General features: G+C 33.8%; 1 protein-coding gene across 4 annotated transcripts in view; it reads left to right on the forward strand.

Annotated features, from left to right (window-relative positions):
- LOC136035303 (protein transport protein Sec16A-like) overlaps window positions 1–18,499 on the forward strand; it is a 116,802-nt gene that overhangs the window by 64,875 nt on the left and 33,428 nt on the right. For all 4 annotated transcript variants that reach the window (XM_065716997.1, XM_065716998.1, XM_065716999.1 and 1 more), the window contains 3 exons: window positions 9,061–9,205; window positions 13,212–13,378; window positions 15,711–15,828. In XM_065716997.1, the coding sequence (XP_065573069.1) occupies window positions 9,061–9,205; window positions 13,212–13,378; window positions 15,711–15,828 (430 nt within the window). The remainder of the gene's footprint in view (window positions 1–9,060; window positions 9,206–13,211; window positions 13,379–15,710; window positions 15,829–18,499) is intronic.

An 18,499-nucleotide genomic window follows, 5' to 3' on the forward strand; every position in this document is an offset into this window, starting at 1 on the left:
ACCGTTGACGACAAATTTAGTTTCACTACAAACAAAACTTTAGCTACTGCCCACTTTCCTAACTTTAAAAATCTAAAGTCTACTGCGTCATTGGTGTTTTACTGAAAGCGAATTAAATTAAGAATATTCTCTTTTCCAGTTATTTCAGCATTCAAATGAAAATACCTGTCACATTATTCAAATTTTACTTGCTCAATTTTGTTTATTATAGATTTTTTTTTTTACTTTTTCAATTTTATTTTTTCAATTTGACTTAAACCTTTATCCACCTCCCCCCCCACCCCAATGTGCAAATATATATCCTAAATTATACATTTTCCATCTATTCTGTCACTTCTCTTTGTCCTGTCTCTGTAGTATGGAGGGGAAATATACCGAGCAGAGCCCTATCCCGGTGTACTATTTGAGTTGCTAGCCCCTTGTATTCACCTGTACTCTGAGCAGAGCCATATCCTGATGTACTATTGTAGTTATTAACCCTTCGTATCCCCACAATTGGTCCCAATACAGCCCTATCTCGATGTACTATTGGAGGTGCTAACCCCTTGCATCCTTTCAATTGGTCCCAATACAGCTCTATTCCAGTGTACTATTGGAGTTGCTAGTCCCTTGTATCCACCTATACTCCAGTCACAGCTATATAGAGATAAGAACGTTTCCTGGAAACATTGCATGTCAAAGTTTGGTCTTTGAGATAAGAACATTCCTGGAACCACTTGTATGACAAGTTTATTGTGTCGGTGAAACAATGTAAGGTTCCGAGCGGCCAGTACCATTGCGTAAGGTATCTCAGCTTCCATTGAAAATATATTGTTTACCAAGCATTTGATATGAAAGAATGAGAATTCGTCCAAGTTATGATCCTTACATAAAGTGATCTATCAACATGCCTAATAAGGGGAATTTTGATGAGAACTGTAATAAACAAGAGGTTCATAATCTGTGTATTTTTGTAGTTTGGTTTGTGGACAAAGGAACTGTTGTTTCAACCAATTTTGTTCGTAACCGAGCACACTTTCTTTTGATTGGTCAATGACGCTAGTTTTGGCCCCAAAAATTGTAATGACCACAGCCGGCTAGGTATCCTTTCTGTAATGAGTAGTACACTGGTTTTCCATTAACGAGCTTGAGTCTGAGTTTGGGCTTACATGCTTTCTCTCCAGGGCCCGATGCCCTCCCCCCCCCGAGAAATATTTTGAACCCAGAAATTTTTTTTAGCTTAGAAAATTTTTTTAACTTATAATATTTTTCATGTCATAGAATGACATGTGATCTTTGGTGAACATAGTTTTTTGGATTTCTATGTGTAGACTCTGTCTAGTCAGTGACAGTACCTAGTTTATTGTATACTTCCAATCACTATTATCTGTAAATTGGAAGGATAGAAACTTACATCATGCATTAAAAAAGTGAAGATGAAATGTTTCAAGAAAGTGTGTACACATGATAAATTTATTGTAGCGTTGAATACTGCATAAGAAAAATATTTGAACTATGAAACAAGTACTAGTGGTAACGCTATTGGAAATGTATGCGTGTGTTGTCGTAACAATGAGAGATTAGATTCTCTTGGACAACCGAAACAGTTCGACATTACCGATGGTGGATATGCGTGAGTAACATTTCCAGAGATAATAGCACTCAAATAGAATGCAAACATAAAACTATTAGCGGATGAAGAAGGTCAAATTCTTGCTTATGGTTCTGGTAACATGTAAGCTGTCGATAGATCCTATCACTATCTTTCTGGTATTAGCATTCAAATGAAAGCAAAGGGGAAAAGGAAAGCTTAGTGCTGCACCATTGTCATAATGCATATCTTGTCTATGTGTCAAAACTGCAAACTGTGTAAAAATAATGTAGTAATAGACAGTGAAAGAACAAGTAAAGTAAAAAGGGCATTGGCAGACAATATGACAACGGGATATAAAGATGAATTGATGAAAAACCATGTAAGAATAATGAGTAAAAGACAGTGAAATCCCAAGTAAAATAAAAAGGGCATTGGCAGACAATATAACAACGGGTTTATAAAGATGAATTGATAAAAAACAAAGCACTTGCAAACGTTATTAGTATGATGACAATTTACCAACAGATACAGTCAGTGACCCCAGTAATATCAATGATGAAATGTGTAATGCGATTGCAGCTGAAACCTTGTTAAAACTTGTGTATGACCCCAAAATAGAATAAGTACCATGTCAAGAGAAAACATAAAGACGTATTTTATGTAATGGATTCATAAATGTATAATTTTTTATGATGATATTCTACATGCTATTATTAAAGAAAATATATTTCATTGCATTACTTTGTTATGTTTCTATTATTTTAAGGGTACACTAGCTACTCCAACCTTTAGAGTGTTTTTTCGAAAGTCGGAGATGCAAGAAAAGGAATTTACAGAGACATAGGTACTATCAGTGGGCTCATAAGGGGTCTACTAGAGTCTGAGACATATTAGCAGGATTTTTATCAAAGTTTGAGAGCAGTGAGCTGTATTTTTTCCAAAACCAAAACGCTGACAGGGAAACATACGGTCAGACACAGAGGTACAGTAGATTTCCATTAAAGCTGGGCTAAGGAGCAAAAAGGGGGTTTAGTATATTCTAAAATACATGAATAAGGTTTTTACCTAAGTTTGAGAGCGATTAATCGGATTCTTTTTAGAGTTAGTGACATATGAAGTGGGAATTTATTCCAGAAAAAGTTCAATTTCTGTTCTAATTTTTCCAAAAGAAGAGAAATGTTGCACTTCACTTCTGAATTTTCCCAAAGAAGAGCGAAAATTTCATCCTCTTTTGGGATTTTTTTCCTAAAGGAACGAGTATTGAATGCCTCGTAGTCTACGCTAAAAGGTAAAACAAAGATCAGAGGAGTTTTTTTTTCATAGTAAACCCCCTTTTTTCTCCTTAACCCAGCTCTAATGGAAATCTAATGTACCTTTTTGTCTAGCCGTCTGTTTGCCTGTCTGTGTGGATTTTTGAAAAATACTTCTCGTCTCTCTCAGACTTTGATAAAAATCCTGTTAACCTATCTCAGAGTCAAGTATATCCCTTATGTGCCTGCTAGTAGTACCCATTTTTCTCAAAACACCTTTTCTTGCCTTTCAGACTTTTCAATAAACACTCTTAACGTCGGAGTTGCTAGTGTACCCTAAAAATAAAGGAAACATAAAAAAGTAATTCAATCAAATATCTTTATTGAAATAATGGTATTACGAATATTATCATGAAAAAGAAATGAATGCTTTGAATCCATTCTATAAAATAGCTCATTATTATACTCTTGACATACACTTATTCCATTTTGGGGTCATATACGAGTTTTAACATGGTTTCAGCAACAATCTCGTAGAACATTTCATCATTTGTATTATTGGGTTCATTGACCGCATATGTTGGTTAACTGTCAACGTTTACAGGTGCTTTGTTTTTCATCAATTCATCTCTATATCCCGCTGTTTTATTGTCTGCTATTGCCCTTTTTGTTTCACTTGTAATTTCATTGTCTAATACCACATTATTTTTACATTGTTTGCCGTTTTGAAACATAGACATGATATGCATCATGACAACGGTGCAACAGTAAGCTTTTCTTTTTCCCTTTACTTTCATTTGAACGCCAATACCAGATAGAACATGATAGGATCTATCAACAGGTAACATGTAACTGGAAATTTAAGTGTTATCATCTCTGGAATGGTACTCTAGCATATTCACCATTGGAATAACATGGAAAAACCTAGAAAAGTCTAGGTTTAAAAAATGAAATAAGGTTAAGTTAAAAAAAATTCTAAGTTCAAAAAGTCCCCCCCTAAAAAATTTAAGTTAAAACAAGATGACAGGGGCAATTTTTTTTTTGGGGGGGGGGTATCAGGACCTCCTGGAGGGGATATGGGGTCCTGGAAGGGAACTCGGGGACAAAACTCATACGTAAGTCTGGTAATGGAAAACCAGTGTGCTATACATTAAAGAAAGGATACCTAGACGGCTGTAGTCATTACAATTTTTGAGGCCGAAACAAGTGTCAATGACCAATCAAAAGAACCAGTGTGCTCGGTACCAAACAAAATTGTATGAAAAAACCGTTCCCGTCCATAAAGCATACGACAAAAATACATAGATTACGAATCTCTTGTTTATTACAGTCCTCATCAAAATTCCTTTTATTAAACATGTTGATAGCTCAATTTATGTAATGATAGTAACTTGGACAAATTCTCATTCTTTTATATCAAATACTTGACAAAGAATTTATTTTCACTGGAAGCTGATATACCTTACGCAATGGTACTGGCTGCTCAGAAATATTGTGTTGTTTCAGCGACACAATAAACTTGGTCCACAAATGACCGGAGTAATGGTGGATAAAAGGGGCTAGCAACTCCAATAGTACATCGGGATATGACTGCATTGGGACCAATTGAGGGGATGTGAGGGGTTAGCAACTCCAATAGTACATCAGGATAGGTTTACATAGGGACCAACTGAGGCGATATGAGGGTTTGGCAACTACAATAGTACATCGGTATAGGGCTCCGCTCGGAGTATAGGTGGATACAAAGGAGTAGAAGCTTCAATTGTACACCGAGACATGGCTCTGCTCGCAGTAATGCCTCCCCTATACTACTTATCTCACGCTATGCTGAAAGAAACTTACGAAGAAACTGGATCTACAGTGCGTCAATGGATTAAGAACTAACATTGGTGCTATAATACACGAATACCCACCCTAAAATGGTGAGATCTCGACTAAGTGGCGTTAAAAGGTCTTCCGACAATAGGGGCGGAAATTCAACATGTCACCTCTCACCCCATTTGTTGACTTTTTCTAACCTTTTAACTATAGAATTCGCAAAACTCATTTATAGTGTTTATATTATTGAAACAAGGAAGTTAAAAGAATAGTAAATTGTATGTTTTAATGAATTTATATATATAAACTTTCTAGCGTAAATAAATTAATGCGTATTGAAGTACTAACAAAACAAAATATTTTAATATTTTATACAATATTTAAAGGGCTTGTCTTAAAAAAAAATCAAGCTGCAACTGCTGCTATCTATCTTTTTTTTACCCCTACATATTTGGCACCCCTTTCCCACGACACTGTCCAGAATGTGTAATTAAGTAATTGCTACAACTGATAAAACGTGATCACTATTTGGGTGTCTGTCTTTTTTCTAAGTATTATATTCATATAAATTTCTATTTGTCTATTTAACTAGCTTTAAATGCCCCTTTGAATATATAAAGCAGGTGTTTAAAATATCCTATGCTTATAGGTCACTAACTCGGATAGCTTCTTCTAAATAGTAGAGCTAGGGTAATTAATCGCTTTCAAGGTACTTTTTGGAACGAGAGCAACCACTTTAAACTATTAGAAATGGAGACATTTCTAATAGACTATATAGCTAAAATGGCCTTGCTTTGGAATTGGTTTGTGAAGTGATCTCATTTCGGGCAATCGGATAATTTAATTTCAGGCAAAGGATATTAATATATCAAACAGTTCGTGGTAACGAACTGTAGTAAGGAGCGACCCGGCTTAATAGTAACCAAAACTCTAAAAAATTGAATTTTGATATCAATAGCTACATCAAAAGAATCGCATTTTAATGCTGATTTTAAATATATAAGTTTCATCAAGTTTAGCCTTACCCATCAAAAGTTACGAGCCTGAGAAAATTTGCCTTATTTGGGAAAATAGGGGGAAACACCCCCTAAAAGTCGTAGGATCTTAACGAAAATGACACCATCAGATTCAGCATATCAGAGAACCCTACTGTAGAAGTTTCAAGCTCCTAACTACAAAAATGTGGAATTTTGTATTTTTTGCCAGAAGACAAATCACGGGTGCGTGTTTATTTGTTTGTTTGTTTTTTTTTGTTTTTGTTTTTTTTTCTTTTCCCCAAGGGTCATCGTATCGACCAAGTGGTCCTAGAATGTCGCAAGAGGGCTCATTCTAACGGAAATGAAAAGTTCTAGTGCCCTTTTTAAGTGACCAAAAAAATTAGAGGCCATCTAGGCCCCCTCCCACGCTCATTTTTTTCCCAAAGTCAACGGATTAAAATTTTGAGATAGCCATTTTGTTTAGCATAGTCGAAAACCATAATAAGTATGTCTTTGAGGATGACTTACTCCCCCACAATCCCTGGGGGAGGGGCTGCAAGTTATAAACTTTGACCAGTGTTTACATATAGTAATGGTTATTGGGAAGTGTACAGACGTTTTCAGGGGGATTTTATTTTGTTTGGGGTTGGGGCTGAGGAGAGGGGGCTATGTTGGAGGATCTTTCCTTGGAGGAATCTGTCATGGGGGAAGAAAAATTCAATGACAAGGGCGCAGGATTCTCTAGCATTACTATAAGAAAATAATGAAAAATAAACATGAAAACGTTTTTTCAAATGAAAGGAAGAAGTAGCATTGAAACTTAAAACGAACAGAGATTATTACGCATATGAGGGGTTCTAAAAATACTTTAGCATAAAGAGCGAGGTATTTAGGAGGAGATAAATACCTTGCTCTTTATGCTAAAGTATTTTTAGTAATTTCAACTATTTATTCTACGGCATTTCTGATTCAGGGGTCATTCTTAAAGAATTGGGACAAAACTTAGGATTTAGTGTAAAGAGCGAGGTATTAACGACGGTACAAACCCCCTCGTATACATAATAAAAATATAAGGTTGTGAAAGTTTGTTACGTAAGTTAATTCTTAAGTTACGTATATTTTTTACTAATAAAAACGTTCGTTAAAAATTAAAAGTTCTAGTTGCCTTTTTAAGTAACCGAAAAATTGGAGGGCAACTAGGCCTCCTTCTCCACCCCTTATTTCTCAATATCGTCTGATCAAAACTAAGAGAAAACCATTTAGCCAAAAAAGAATTAATATGCAAATTGCATTTTGATAATTTATGTGCGGAGAGCCAAAACCAAACATGCATTAATTCAAAAACGTTCAAAAATTAAATAAAAAAAAAAACTAATTTTTTTAGCTGAAAGTAAGGAGCGACATTAAAACTTAAAACGAACAGAAATTAATCCGTATATGAAATGAGTTGTCCCCTCCGCAATCCCTCGCTCTTTACGCTAAAGTTTGACTCTTTGCCACAATTCTACTTTTTAAAACAATTAAAAGCTTTAGGGTAAAGAGCGAGGGATTGCGGAGGGGACAACTCATTTCATATACGGATTAATTTCTGTTCGTTTTAAGTTTTAATGTCGCTCCTTACTGTCAGCTAAAAAAATTAGTTTTTTTTTATTTAATAGAGTTAAGAACGAACCTTAAAAATGTGAAATGTCTTAAAACTTAACGTTATAATTTCTTCTTTCTTGTGACGCTTCTGTGCGAAAATTTTCTTTTATGTTTGTTTAAAATCCCTATTAAATAATGTGTTTTATAACATGAAAGTTCAAACTAGAAAATTTATAAAAGAATTTAGGGGATAGAAATCGGCTACTTTGTTGGTTACATTGGTTATAACTTCTGTAGGGAATATCTTTAATATGTTAAGGTCTGCTCTTATGGATTTCAGTTCAAGGGAGTGTACATGAGGGGGGGGGGGCAATAATTGTTTTTGGGAAGAAACTGTGTTTTTTGGAATATAATAAAATAGTAAAACGGATGATCATACAGATGAGTGTAGATCATACAGGAGTAAGGACTCCTGTTGACAAATTTTGCTATATATTCTCTTTGAGTTACCGACTTCGGGGCAACAGGCGAAGATAAGATGGGGCTTAAGACTTCTAGGGCCCCGGGACTTGAGAATCAGAACTTCAGTTACCAAGGTCTGGGATTCAAGCCCTAAAAATTAAATCCTTGGTGTCTGGAGGACGTACTCTTGAAGTTTATAACGGCTACCCTTTTAGAAAAATTTTAGTTAAAACCAAAAGTTAGATTTCAGTTCTGATTAGGGATTTGAGTTCTCCTTCCCAGGAATTTGCAATGTAATACTGCCCAAAATTTCAGAATAAAAAGAAAATGTAGAAAGATTTAGAATTAGTACTTAAAAAAATAAATCACTTTTTCAAAAACAAAATTCTAGCGTCTACTCGTAAAGAACTTGAGGACATATTACCATTGGAAGGATTCCAATTTATTCAGAAAATGAATGTCGTTCTAATAATAAGAAAACCAGCTAAATATCCGTTACCGTTCCAATGATTGAGTAATTCTAATACTTTGAGAAAAACTTTACACGGGAAGTATCATGAAGAACTCACAAGAGAAATTCCTCTGTTCAGAAAATTAGGAAACGTAGTATCGTATGGTACTGGTTTGCATTAAAAGCAGAAAATTCTGAAGTTTCGGGATTGATGTTTTCAAAAAAGTGACGAAAAAAGGTTTTTAAAAAGAAAATTTTAGAAGGCTGCAGCTCAGAGACAAGGTTATATATATCCAAACAGAATATAATAACCTACCATTGAAAAACTTTTTCCGTTAAATAAAAAAAGCTGCAAATTATCTCCAACCATTCTAATGATTTTGCAGTTTTATAATTTTGCCAAAATAGCTCACGAGATATTATGTCTAAAGAGCTTTGTTTGACTGTCTTTTACAGGTACCACAAATTTTTTTCTTTTTATTTTTTGATGAAATAAAAATGTAATTTCGTCCAGATTTCATCGAATTCCAAATGATACTTAAGATTCCAAAAATATATGTATGTATACGCACCGGGTGTTGCTAATGTGTTAGACGGCACTCATATGGGCATTTCGTTGAACATTTCGTTTTGTGCTGCCCATCGAAAGACAAAGTGCCAATTTGGTCAATTACGGTGTTAAAGAAAGACAACAAAAAAAATAAAAAAAAAGTACAAAATAAAAATCATATGCATTCGTTGGTTAGCCGAAGGATACCATACCTTCTTTCTTAATATTTTGTGTGTTGAGACGCGTGTTAGGAAAGTTAAGGAATGATATTTACCTGTCCCAAAAATTAATTGTCACCTTACAATTAGTAAGGTCTAACTTTTTGGGAAATTTGTTGGTTATAATTTTACACCTCCTTGTAAAATGTCCTTAATTGACTATATTTTCCCGGTTAGTATCCAGAAAATTGGAAAATAAGCAGACTGTTGACTGGTGACGAACCGGAAGGTATCTATCCTACAGAGATTGATAATAGGAAATCTCTGGATTTCAACTGGTTTAAATGGTTGATCGAAGCTGGGAAGAGACAAGAAGCTTTAGGTAGCTACTTTAATATTCTTTAGTTGTTTATTTTATGCTGTTTTATTAATTGCCATTGTATATACTGTAGCAACTGCCTTTGTTTACCCGAACAAAGGTCGATAACTCTGCTTGCGATGCTTGGGGCTTGTATTAGCAGATTCCTTTGTCCTATAGATGCTAACCCATGATTTCTTTGAGGATTCCTAGCACATTCTTTGATGACTTGCGCAAGACCATTGACCTCAACATATTCTATCAAGTAATATTGTCGCTGCAGATTTTTTTTTCCGAATAATAACGTATAATAAGAATCAGATACGTTATTTTAAATTACCTTAAATTGCAACTTGGAGCAATTGAAGCATTTTCCATCCTGTAGCATTGCTCAACATTTCTAAAAAAAATTGCCATGTGGATCGACTCGAAATTGCTTGAACATTAAGTTGGTTTTATTAACTAGGGTTTATGCTCTGGTCTGGGACTCCAAGGTGTCCCATTCCAGCCTCCATTCCTTATTGCTCCACTCCTTGTCAAGTGAGACTTTGAATTATTCGACGGTCTTACTGGATACAGTATGATTGCTCAGGGAGTTCCACACTCCCTGGATACAACTTACTGGATACACTTACACTGGGCTACTGGATACACACTGGAACTTACTGGATACACACTTACTGGATATAACTGGGAAAAAATTTTCATCTCACATAGCTGTTATTTTTAAGGTGGAATGAGAAGTCTTCCCTTAGGCAAAGGAGTTGATCCTTCAAAAAACAAATTTTCAGAAACACTTACCTTGAATGTGTTTGTTTTAATATATAATTAAAAAATATGCTTGATAAACATAGGTGCGGAGCGGAAACTGTTGGCACTCTCCTGGCGAGGCAAGTTTTTAGTCTGTTTTAGGACAAGTTTTTTTTATGCTTTTACAGCTATTCAATCAATCTTCTTCTTATAAAGCTAAAGGGCCAAGTACTGTTTTGAACTATTTTGTTTGATTCAATTAAAACTACAGAAGACTTTAATCCCAAACGGAGAACAGAGCTTGTAAAGTTGGGTATATAAATGGTAGGATATATAATAAAAGATTATATCTCGTCATAATCATTTTGATAGCGAAAATTTACTTGGTTAACTAAAATAACTACAAGAAAAAATTAAAATTAAAAAACAAGCAAAGAAATGATGGGCCAGAGGGGCGTGGGAGGCCATCTCAACATGGGAACATTATAATAAAGACACATTCCAATATTATATATTTTAATATTCCATCATCATTGGTCAATAAAAAATGTTGAACATTTCTTTCTTTAATTTCAGCTGTGATTTTCGTTCTGAATCAATTAGAGCTTTTTCATTCAGCTTATATTTGTTTGAAATTAATGGCATTTCGTACCTAATTGAAAGCCTAGACCTTCCAGAACTTACAAAGGGAATTCGGTATGTTCTAGAACGCCAACGAGCCGAACGTGGGGGTAAATTTTACAGAGGCTTGTAATAAAAATAATTACTAGGATTTTGTATTTGAAAATGTCATATGGAAATATTGAGGTTTTTTTTTAGATGTTTTAAATCTAACGAATTGAAGAAAGAAAATATCGTTTATGTGTCTGATATATTTTTAAGTTTTGATTTAAAGTTTTAAAGTGGTTTGAATCTTATTTGATAGGGAGGTCGATACGTGTATGTTTTGATGATGTTATATCTAATAAATTTTTTATAAGTTGTGGTGTTCCGCAAGGTTCTGTTTTGGGTCCCTCACTATATCTTGTATATGTAGATACTATGCGGTTTTATGTTCCGGGTGTTGTTAATACTTCTTTCGCTGATGACACGGTATTTTCAGCTGCTACAAGAAATGCTGATGATCTTGTGGAGAAAATTAATCAAGCTTTAAGTCATCTTTTAATTTTTACAAAGATTAGCCGTTTATCAGTGAATGTTTTAAAAACTCATTTTATATTATTTAGTAGGAAAGGAAGTCCAGTTGATTTAAATGGAAAAATATTTCTTTGTAATAGGCCATTGAAACAAGTAGCTGTGGTGAGATACCTTGGTTTCCAGCTTGATCAAAATCTGAATTGGAAAGCACATGGTGATCAGGTGGCAGCTAGGGTATCTAGAGGGCTTGGATTGATTCGGCGTCTGAGAAATCAGTTACCTCATTCTGCCCTTTTAACTCTTTATCATTCTATTGTCATGCCTTATATTTCTTATGATTGTGTGATATGGGCTGGTGGATTTTATACAAATTTTAAACGTGTTCAGGTTTTAGAAAATAAAGTTATTAGACTACTAGGAAATTATGTCCATGGTGAAAATGATACAGTTAATTGCTATAGGAAACTTATGATCTTTAATGTTAGCCAACTTCATGATTATCAACTTGCTATATTTGTATTTATGGTTTGACCCCTGAAATTTTTCGTCAAATGTTTATAAGGAATTCTTCATACCACAGTTATGAGACTAGAAATATGGATGATTTGGTATATGAGTGTCGCAGCTCTCAGAGGGGAAGTTTTGGTCCCAAGTTTGCTGGACCAGTAGTGTGGAATTCTTTACCAATGAGTATAAGGTTATCTGAAAATGTTAGCCAGTTTAAGAGTAGACTGAAGAATCACCTTCTGAGTAGAAAATAAATAAATAATTTAAATTGGATGGCTTATTGATTTGTTTTTTTTAAGTGTTTTTTTTTTTTTTTTTTTTTTTTTTTTTTTTTTTTTTTTTTTTTTTTTTTTTTTTTTATTCTTTATTTTCCTGTTGTTTTCTTTTTCCCACTTTTTTTTTTTTTTTTGTATATTGATGATATGTATAATAAAAGTGTCTCTCTCTCTCTGATAGTCGACTCAAAATGTTTCCTAGTACTCTCACTGCCCTATTTACCTCTTATGGATTTATATCCGTCTAAAAATACTATTAAAAATAATTGCATAAATCAAGAAGCAACTGATTACTGATAAATTATTGTTGAGATGGAAAAAAAAATTAAATGACATATCGACCCAATGGTTGAGAAAATTTTACCCTTATGTTCAATATGATTTGGAAATGACAAAAGGAGATCAAGAAAAAATCCTAACTAACGATATGAATGGACCCTACGGATTTTGTGCTCACCAACCTGAAGCTCTCAACAAAAAATTTCGCGAGTAGCACGTTTTAAACAACCGGAAATCAAAAATTCGGTTTTTCTAATTTTTTTTATTAAATTATCAGAAACAAACCTACGATTAACACGAAACAAGAATTATAATGAAATTTTAGTCATTGTAGATGAATCTCGTGATATAACTGTGTCATCCGTAAATAAATTTTCAATCCTAATATTTTCCTGCAAATTTCGTGAAAGATCATTAACATATATCAAGAATAAAAGTGAACCTGATGTTTTACCTTCAGGAGCACCAACATCTTTACGTCTAATTAAATAGGACAGATTTCGGTCAACATCTACCGCGATTTTAAGTCCACATAGGTCTGATTTATTATCTCTAGTCCTTCCCCTCTTGTGCCCGAATTTTCCGTTTTACCAAAAAAATTCCATGGTTTGAAGTGTCGAATGCTTTTCGAACATCATAGAAAATAGTAGACACATTGAAATTACCATTTAAACAATCATTTCCTTCTAATAAGACTTCTTAAGAATCCTTTGAAAATATACTTGGTGTATCATCTAGGCAATGACAAATGAAGGGTTCTAAACGTAAAAATAAAATTGAAAGAGGAAGGTAGTATTTAATTTGATCAGTCTGAAGATCCTCTGTTTACCTTCTTATGAGGTCAATCATTTACAAGTGTGCTGAATTGCTACTTTGCGTCGTGTATTTATGCAGCTCAATAGAAAACTGGATTAACACATTAAAATATGTTTTTGTAATTTCTCGACAACCGCTTCTATTTTTTTCCTTTTGCTTTGTTTTCTTGTTCTTTTTATTTCACTTCGTTAATGTGCTGTTACTTCCTCTTACTGCATCTAGTGCAGACTTTTGATGAATTACTAATGATACATCTTTATGTACAGATTACGCTATTGAATGTAGCTCTTGGGGCGATGCTTATGAGGTCGCTTTCTCAATGGACGAACAAGCGGCGAAAAAAGTGAGGAAGGCGTATGCGTTGTCATTGTCACCATCTTCTTTTCAGACATTTTCTCAGCTGCATTCTGGACGACAACCGGTCGCATGCTCTGTAAGTTTTCTCTCTGTCGGTTTTACTTTGTTCCCTTTTTACCTTTTCCCTTTCCCTTTTCTCCACTTCCTGTTTTCTTCGTTTGCTTTTCTTCTATTCCTTTAAATAGTTAAAATCAGCGTAACCTAATATGGAACTTCCATGCAAAACCAAGGTAAAAATGTTTGGGTCCTAATAGGATTGCTGCTGGTTCCTTCTTTTGTCGTATATCCAGGAAAGAGGGCAAAGATATCGTACATTTTATATGTACTTGTAGCAGAGCTCTAACATTGGATGGGGAACGTGCAAAGAAAAGGGCAGCCTACTCTGTATGTTTTATTTTTAGGAGTTAACCTCAACGAAACATAAAATAAGAACTTTAATGTAACAACTTAAGTAAAAATATTTAAGTCTTAATAAGGTTGATGCTGGTACTATTTTTGTTATATGTGCTGGAAGAGAGTGAGTTATATCATACGTTGTGTATGGGCCTGTAAAACAGCTGAAAGGGTGGATGGAAGAATCATTCAGAAAGGAGGCTCACTGGTAGGGGTAGGCATTGGAATTGATGTGAACTAAGGGTTCTAAGGGCCAGGGATATGCAACTGAGAGATTTACTTGAATTGGTCAATTAAGCTTAGCATTTCCAAGCAGTTACAAATTAATCTGTGGGTACCGTAATTTTTATTTTCAAGAAATCATAATTTCATTATAAAAATTTTCCGTTCAACTGCAAATAGATTACAATTTTTTCATCGAAACACCGATAGCATATTGGTTGTATGTCAGTTATAAAATACTTCAGCTTCTTTCCAATCTAGAGCTCATTTACCAGTTGTTTGTATGCTTCATGTATGCAATCAGTTGTGTGCCTCCCGTGGGATGACTTACCAGCTAGGAGACGTGCACATATCTTTGCTCTCGAAGGGAAATAAGAGTGTAACTCCCATATAGGCATTCATCTATTGGCTCGACCATAAATCAAGGGAGGTGGGTATACTACCGGTTAAAAATGTTTTGCTGTGGGTTACGTTCTTAATCGTTTCAACAGCTGGGAGTTTAAGCAGTAAGTGTGTCTGCAACCCTTTCCTGTTTGGGACTGAAAGTCTAGAATCTTTAGATCTGAATTACGAAGATAACTGAATTACGAAGATAACTAAAGATTGGTCTCGCAACAAATTTCCAGATCTATATTTAGCTGGTAATTGTATTTAGGGTATCTTCTGCACGTATTTTGTTTTGATGTTGTCGGTTACCTTTTTTTGAAAAAAAACTCGGCTTTTTAAGAACTATTAGTATAAAAGAGAATAGTTTACTTACCTCTTGAAGATGTTTTGGTAAATCCGAAATACATCCAACACGGAAACGTTCTGCTGGCAGAGGACGCTGCAAATTGTTAAGTATATTTTCTGGAATAGCAAAATCTTAACATTCGTATGGTGTTTCATTTGGTTATTTGTTGTGTACATTTTATTAGTGGAAAAGAAAAAAGTTAAAATTCAATTCTTAGTTTGAAAAATTTTTGTTTTCGTATTTTCATTTGAAAAAAAGTAAAAAAAACTTAAAATCTTTCCTTGCCTTTTATTTCCGTGAATTAATTCCCTTGAGATACACAAATAACCATTGTACAGAGAATTTCGTCGAAGCAAAGACTGAATAATGAACCGCCGAAGAGAATAATCTTCACATATTTGAAATGATGAATTGTAGAAATCCTTAAAAAAATCCAGAAGACTCGTGAAAGTCCATTGAAACTAAATAAAAAAGTTCATTACTAGAAGACCTCGAAAACTGTATTTTGGGGCGGGGGAGCTAAAGCAGAGACCTAGATATCACTGATCAAAGTTAACGAATCATTTTGATCTGATCTCCTTCCCCTGATTCAGATGCCTAATAGGGTTCATCCCTATTATCCATCATACATTTATTTGATTGATTGAGTGTATCACTACGAGGGGTAATGTAAATCTAACATAGTTTTTTCGGGTATTATCTGAAATTTGAAAGTTTTTGATAAATTAATGGCATAAAAAAAATACTAGATTAGGATTATTCTGTATCTTTGAAAATCAATTACAGTTCGATTTTTATGAACAGCCCAGAACGAATTACCATCATACAATTATTTGACTGATTGAGTGTATCACTACGAGGGGTAATATAAATTTAACGTAGGTTTTTTCGGGCATTGTCCGAAATTTTGAAAATTTTCTATTTAGCTTTAATTTATGCTTCTTATCATTTTCTGTGGCTCTTATTTTCTTTTCTTTTTTTCTTGTCTTTATATGTATATTGCTTTTTTCAATATTTTTTTCTTTATGCGTTGTTTAATTCCCTAGTTGTTTTCTTTCAGATTTTAAGTAATAACCAGATGATCGACTGGCGAAAACACCTGGCTGTGATATTATCTAACCCGTCCAGAAACCCAGAATTAGATAAAACTTCGATTGTTGCTATGGGTGATTCCTTGGGTAAGTGGTACAACCGTAGAGATAGAAAAAAGAATAGAGGCCAAATTGTTGCTTCTTCGCCTCAATTATTCCATTCTTCTATAAAAAAAAAGTATTTCCAATATAACGTGGCAGCGGGTTAACGGTGACATCTGACCACATATTTTCAAAGAATCTCGCCACTTTTTTTTTACTTTTTTTTATCTCTTTAGGCACGAACCACCTTTTTTTTCCTTTTTTTAATCAAAAATAAGTCAAGACAATACTACTAGTGTCATTTTTGTAGGCCTTATAGTATAGACTAATGTCATATCTTGATCATTTTTATCGTCATCTTCTTTTGGAGCCGTCGTTGGACTATCTAAAAGTAATATAATTAATAATCGTATCATAATTAATACAGCGCTCGATCACTTTCTATCAAATCGATTAATTTCAAAATGACGTATATCATCTTTGTGTGTTATAGTATCGTTTATAGTATGTTTCTGCTGGCTGTTATGCGTAGGTTTAGGGTATATTTCGGTAGGTTGTTACCGGTATGTTTATGGTAAGTTATCGTTTACCTTTTGTTTCGTTTTAAGGTAAGAAAAACGTCTAGCTGATCGTTTTTTAGTTATATCTCAACGTTCATATTAGCTATTTCTTGCTTGAAGAAAGGCAATAATTGCCCATAATAGAAAGAAAGGGCAAAACATTGTCCTATAAGGCTGTAATGGACATTATAAGAAATAATATTTTCCTTATTAGTTACGATTTATGTCAGTTTGCTAGTCTGTTTGAATAACTTTATTAAAAAAAAATCTTTGATATGTATACGAGATTTTCACTTTTCGCGAGTTGTTTAATGATGATTTCTTTTCTTCTTGTTTTTATTGTCTTTCTGCGTCGCTTGTCTATTTTTCGTAAATTCTTGCGTTTCTCTTTTAATTTATATTTTTCATATTCAGTTTTCGGGAATTTTTTCCTCTCCTTTTTTTCGATGTCTTCATGTGACGTTTGGATTTTCTCCATAGTTTTTTTTTTTTTTTTGTATAATCTATAGTTTCACATTCAGTTTTGGAGTTTTTTTTCTTCGTTTTTCTGTTGTTTTGCTACAGCGCTTGATTTCTCTTTTTTCGTAAATTCTTGTCTTTATTCTTCGATTCATATGTTTCGCATCCAGTTTTTGAGAATTTTGACAAAAATCTATGGATTTGGATTGAAAAAAATAATTGTGTCATAAAATCTGAGGAATTGCAAAATATTTTTGTTGAGAACTATTCAAAAGCACCAATTGAATATATGCTTGATTGTCCATTTTTATTTTCTAATTTGAAATTAGAACTACTTTGTCATTTTTGTAAAGCTTTAATGCCTCACTTTCTACTTGCTTTGGTTCAAAATCGAGAGAGAGAGAAAGAGAGAGATCGGTATATTTAAAAACTACAAAATGTCACAAAATCAAACTTTTAAACAAAAATCACACACTACGACTCAGCATTGAAAATTGGTGTGAAGAAAGGCACAAATGATTTGGCGTAACGGTTAGTTCCTGCTTTAGGGGGTGGAAGTTTATTTGTAACCGAGTAAGACTATTTAGAGGGTCTAGTTCAAGTAATAGTGATCGGTGGCTCGTATTGACTAGGACGGATTTTCCAAATTGCTGAATCAGGTGTTCAAGCCGGACTTTGAATCCACATTCCTATAAGTTTCTTTTTTTCCTTTATTTGTGCTTCTTGAACAGTAAATTTTTTGTTGACAGTAAATGACATCAGTTATGATTTCAGAGAACAAGGAAGAGACAATTGTCGCACTTGATTTTGTTTAATTGACATGTTTTGAAATTAACTTGCTAATAGGGAGCTGTTTAAATCTTAACTTTCTTAATTGACTAACTATTGCTTGATTTCATCAGTTTACTGGACTAATATTTGTTTGTATCCCTAATTAATAAAAAAAGACCTCACCTAAACATTTTAGTGGTATTTAATAACCATAAATAGTCCTACTAATACTAACAAATAAACGTTCAAATTGGGATTTGTCTTAATTTAAGATATTACCTCGAAAATCCTGCTAATACTAGTACTAAAAATTCACAACAGCGCCAAGCCGCCTGAAGGCAACACAGCTACGCACGTTCCTGGTCCATCCTAATCTATTCAAAGCCTCCCTCTTTACACCCTTCCAGAAAAGTCCCATTTCCCTTGAATCTTTCTTTACGATACGTAAATACGCATTAATAATATCATAAATACGAATTTAGGTGTTTTTTTTTTTTATTTTCCCATCGAATCCTATTGTGTTGTATCCTATGTTTTTTTTTTTTTTAATATATATATATATATATATATATATATATATATATATATATATATATATATATATATATATATATGAATATATATATATATCAGGATTAGCGATATTGACTGTGTGTATTCAAAGGTAAACTATAATATAAATTACAGTGGAGCAATAGGTAATCAAAGACAATAAAATGTAAGATAACTTTGGTGATCCGGCTTGTTGTAGAAAACTTGAAATTGGAGTGAAAATTAACCACGGCCAAAGGTCGTATCTGAAATTTGATCTTTCTGAGGTTATAGGCAAGAACACTTAGCTAAACTATTTAAAAAATAAAATCAGTGGGCAGCGTAAGTTTGGCTAGACTTTAGTCTCCTGTTCTACGTTGCCCTGATGATCATTA

This window comes from Artemia franciscana, chromosome 14 (genome assembly GCF_032884065.1).
Source record: "Artemia franciscana chromosome 14, ASM3288406v1, whole genome shotgun sequence".
Classification (NCBI taxonomy): Eukaryota; Metazoa; Arthropoda; class Branchiopoda; order Anostraca; family Artemiidae; genus Artemia; species Artemia franciscana.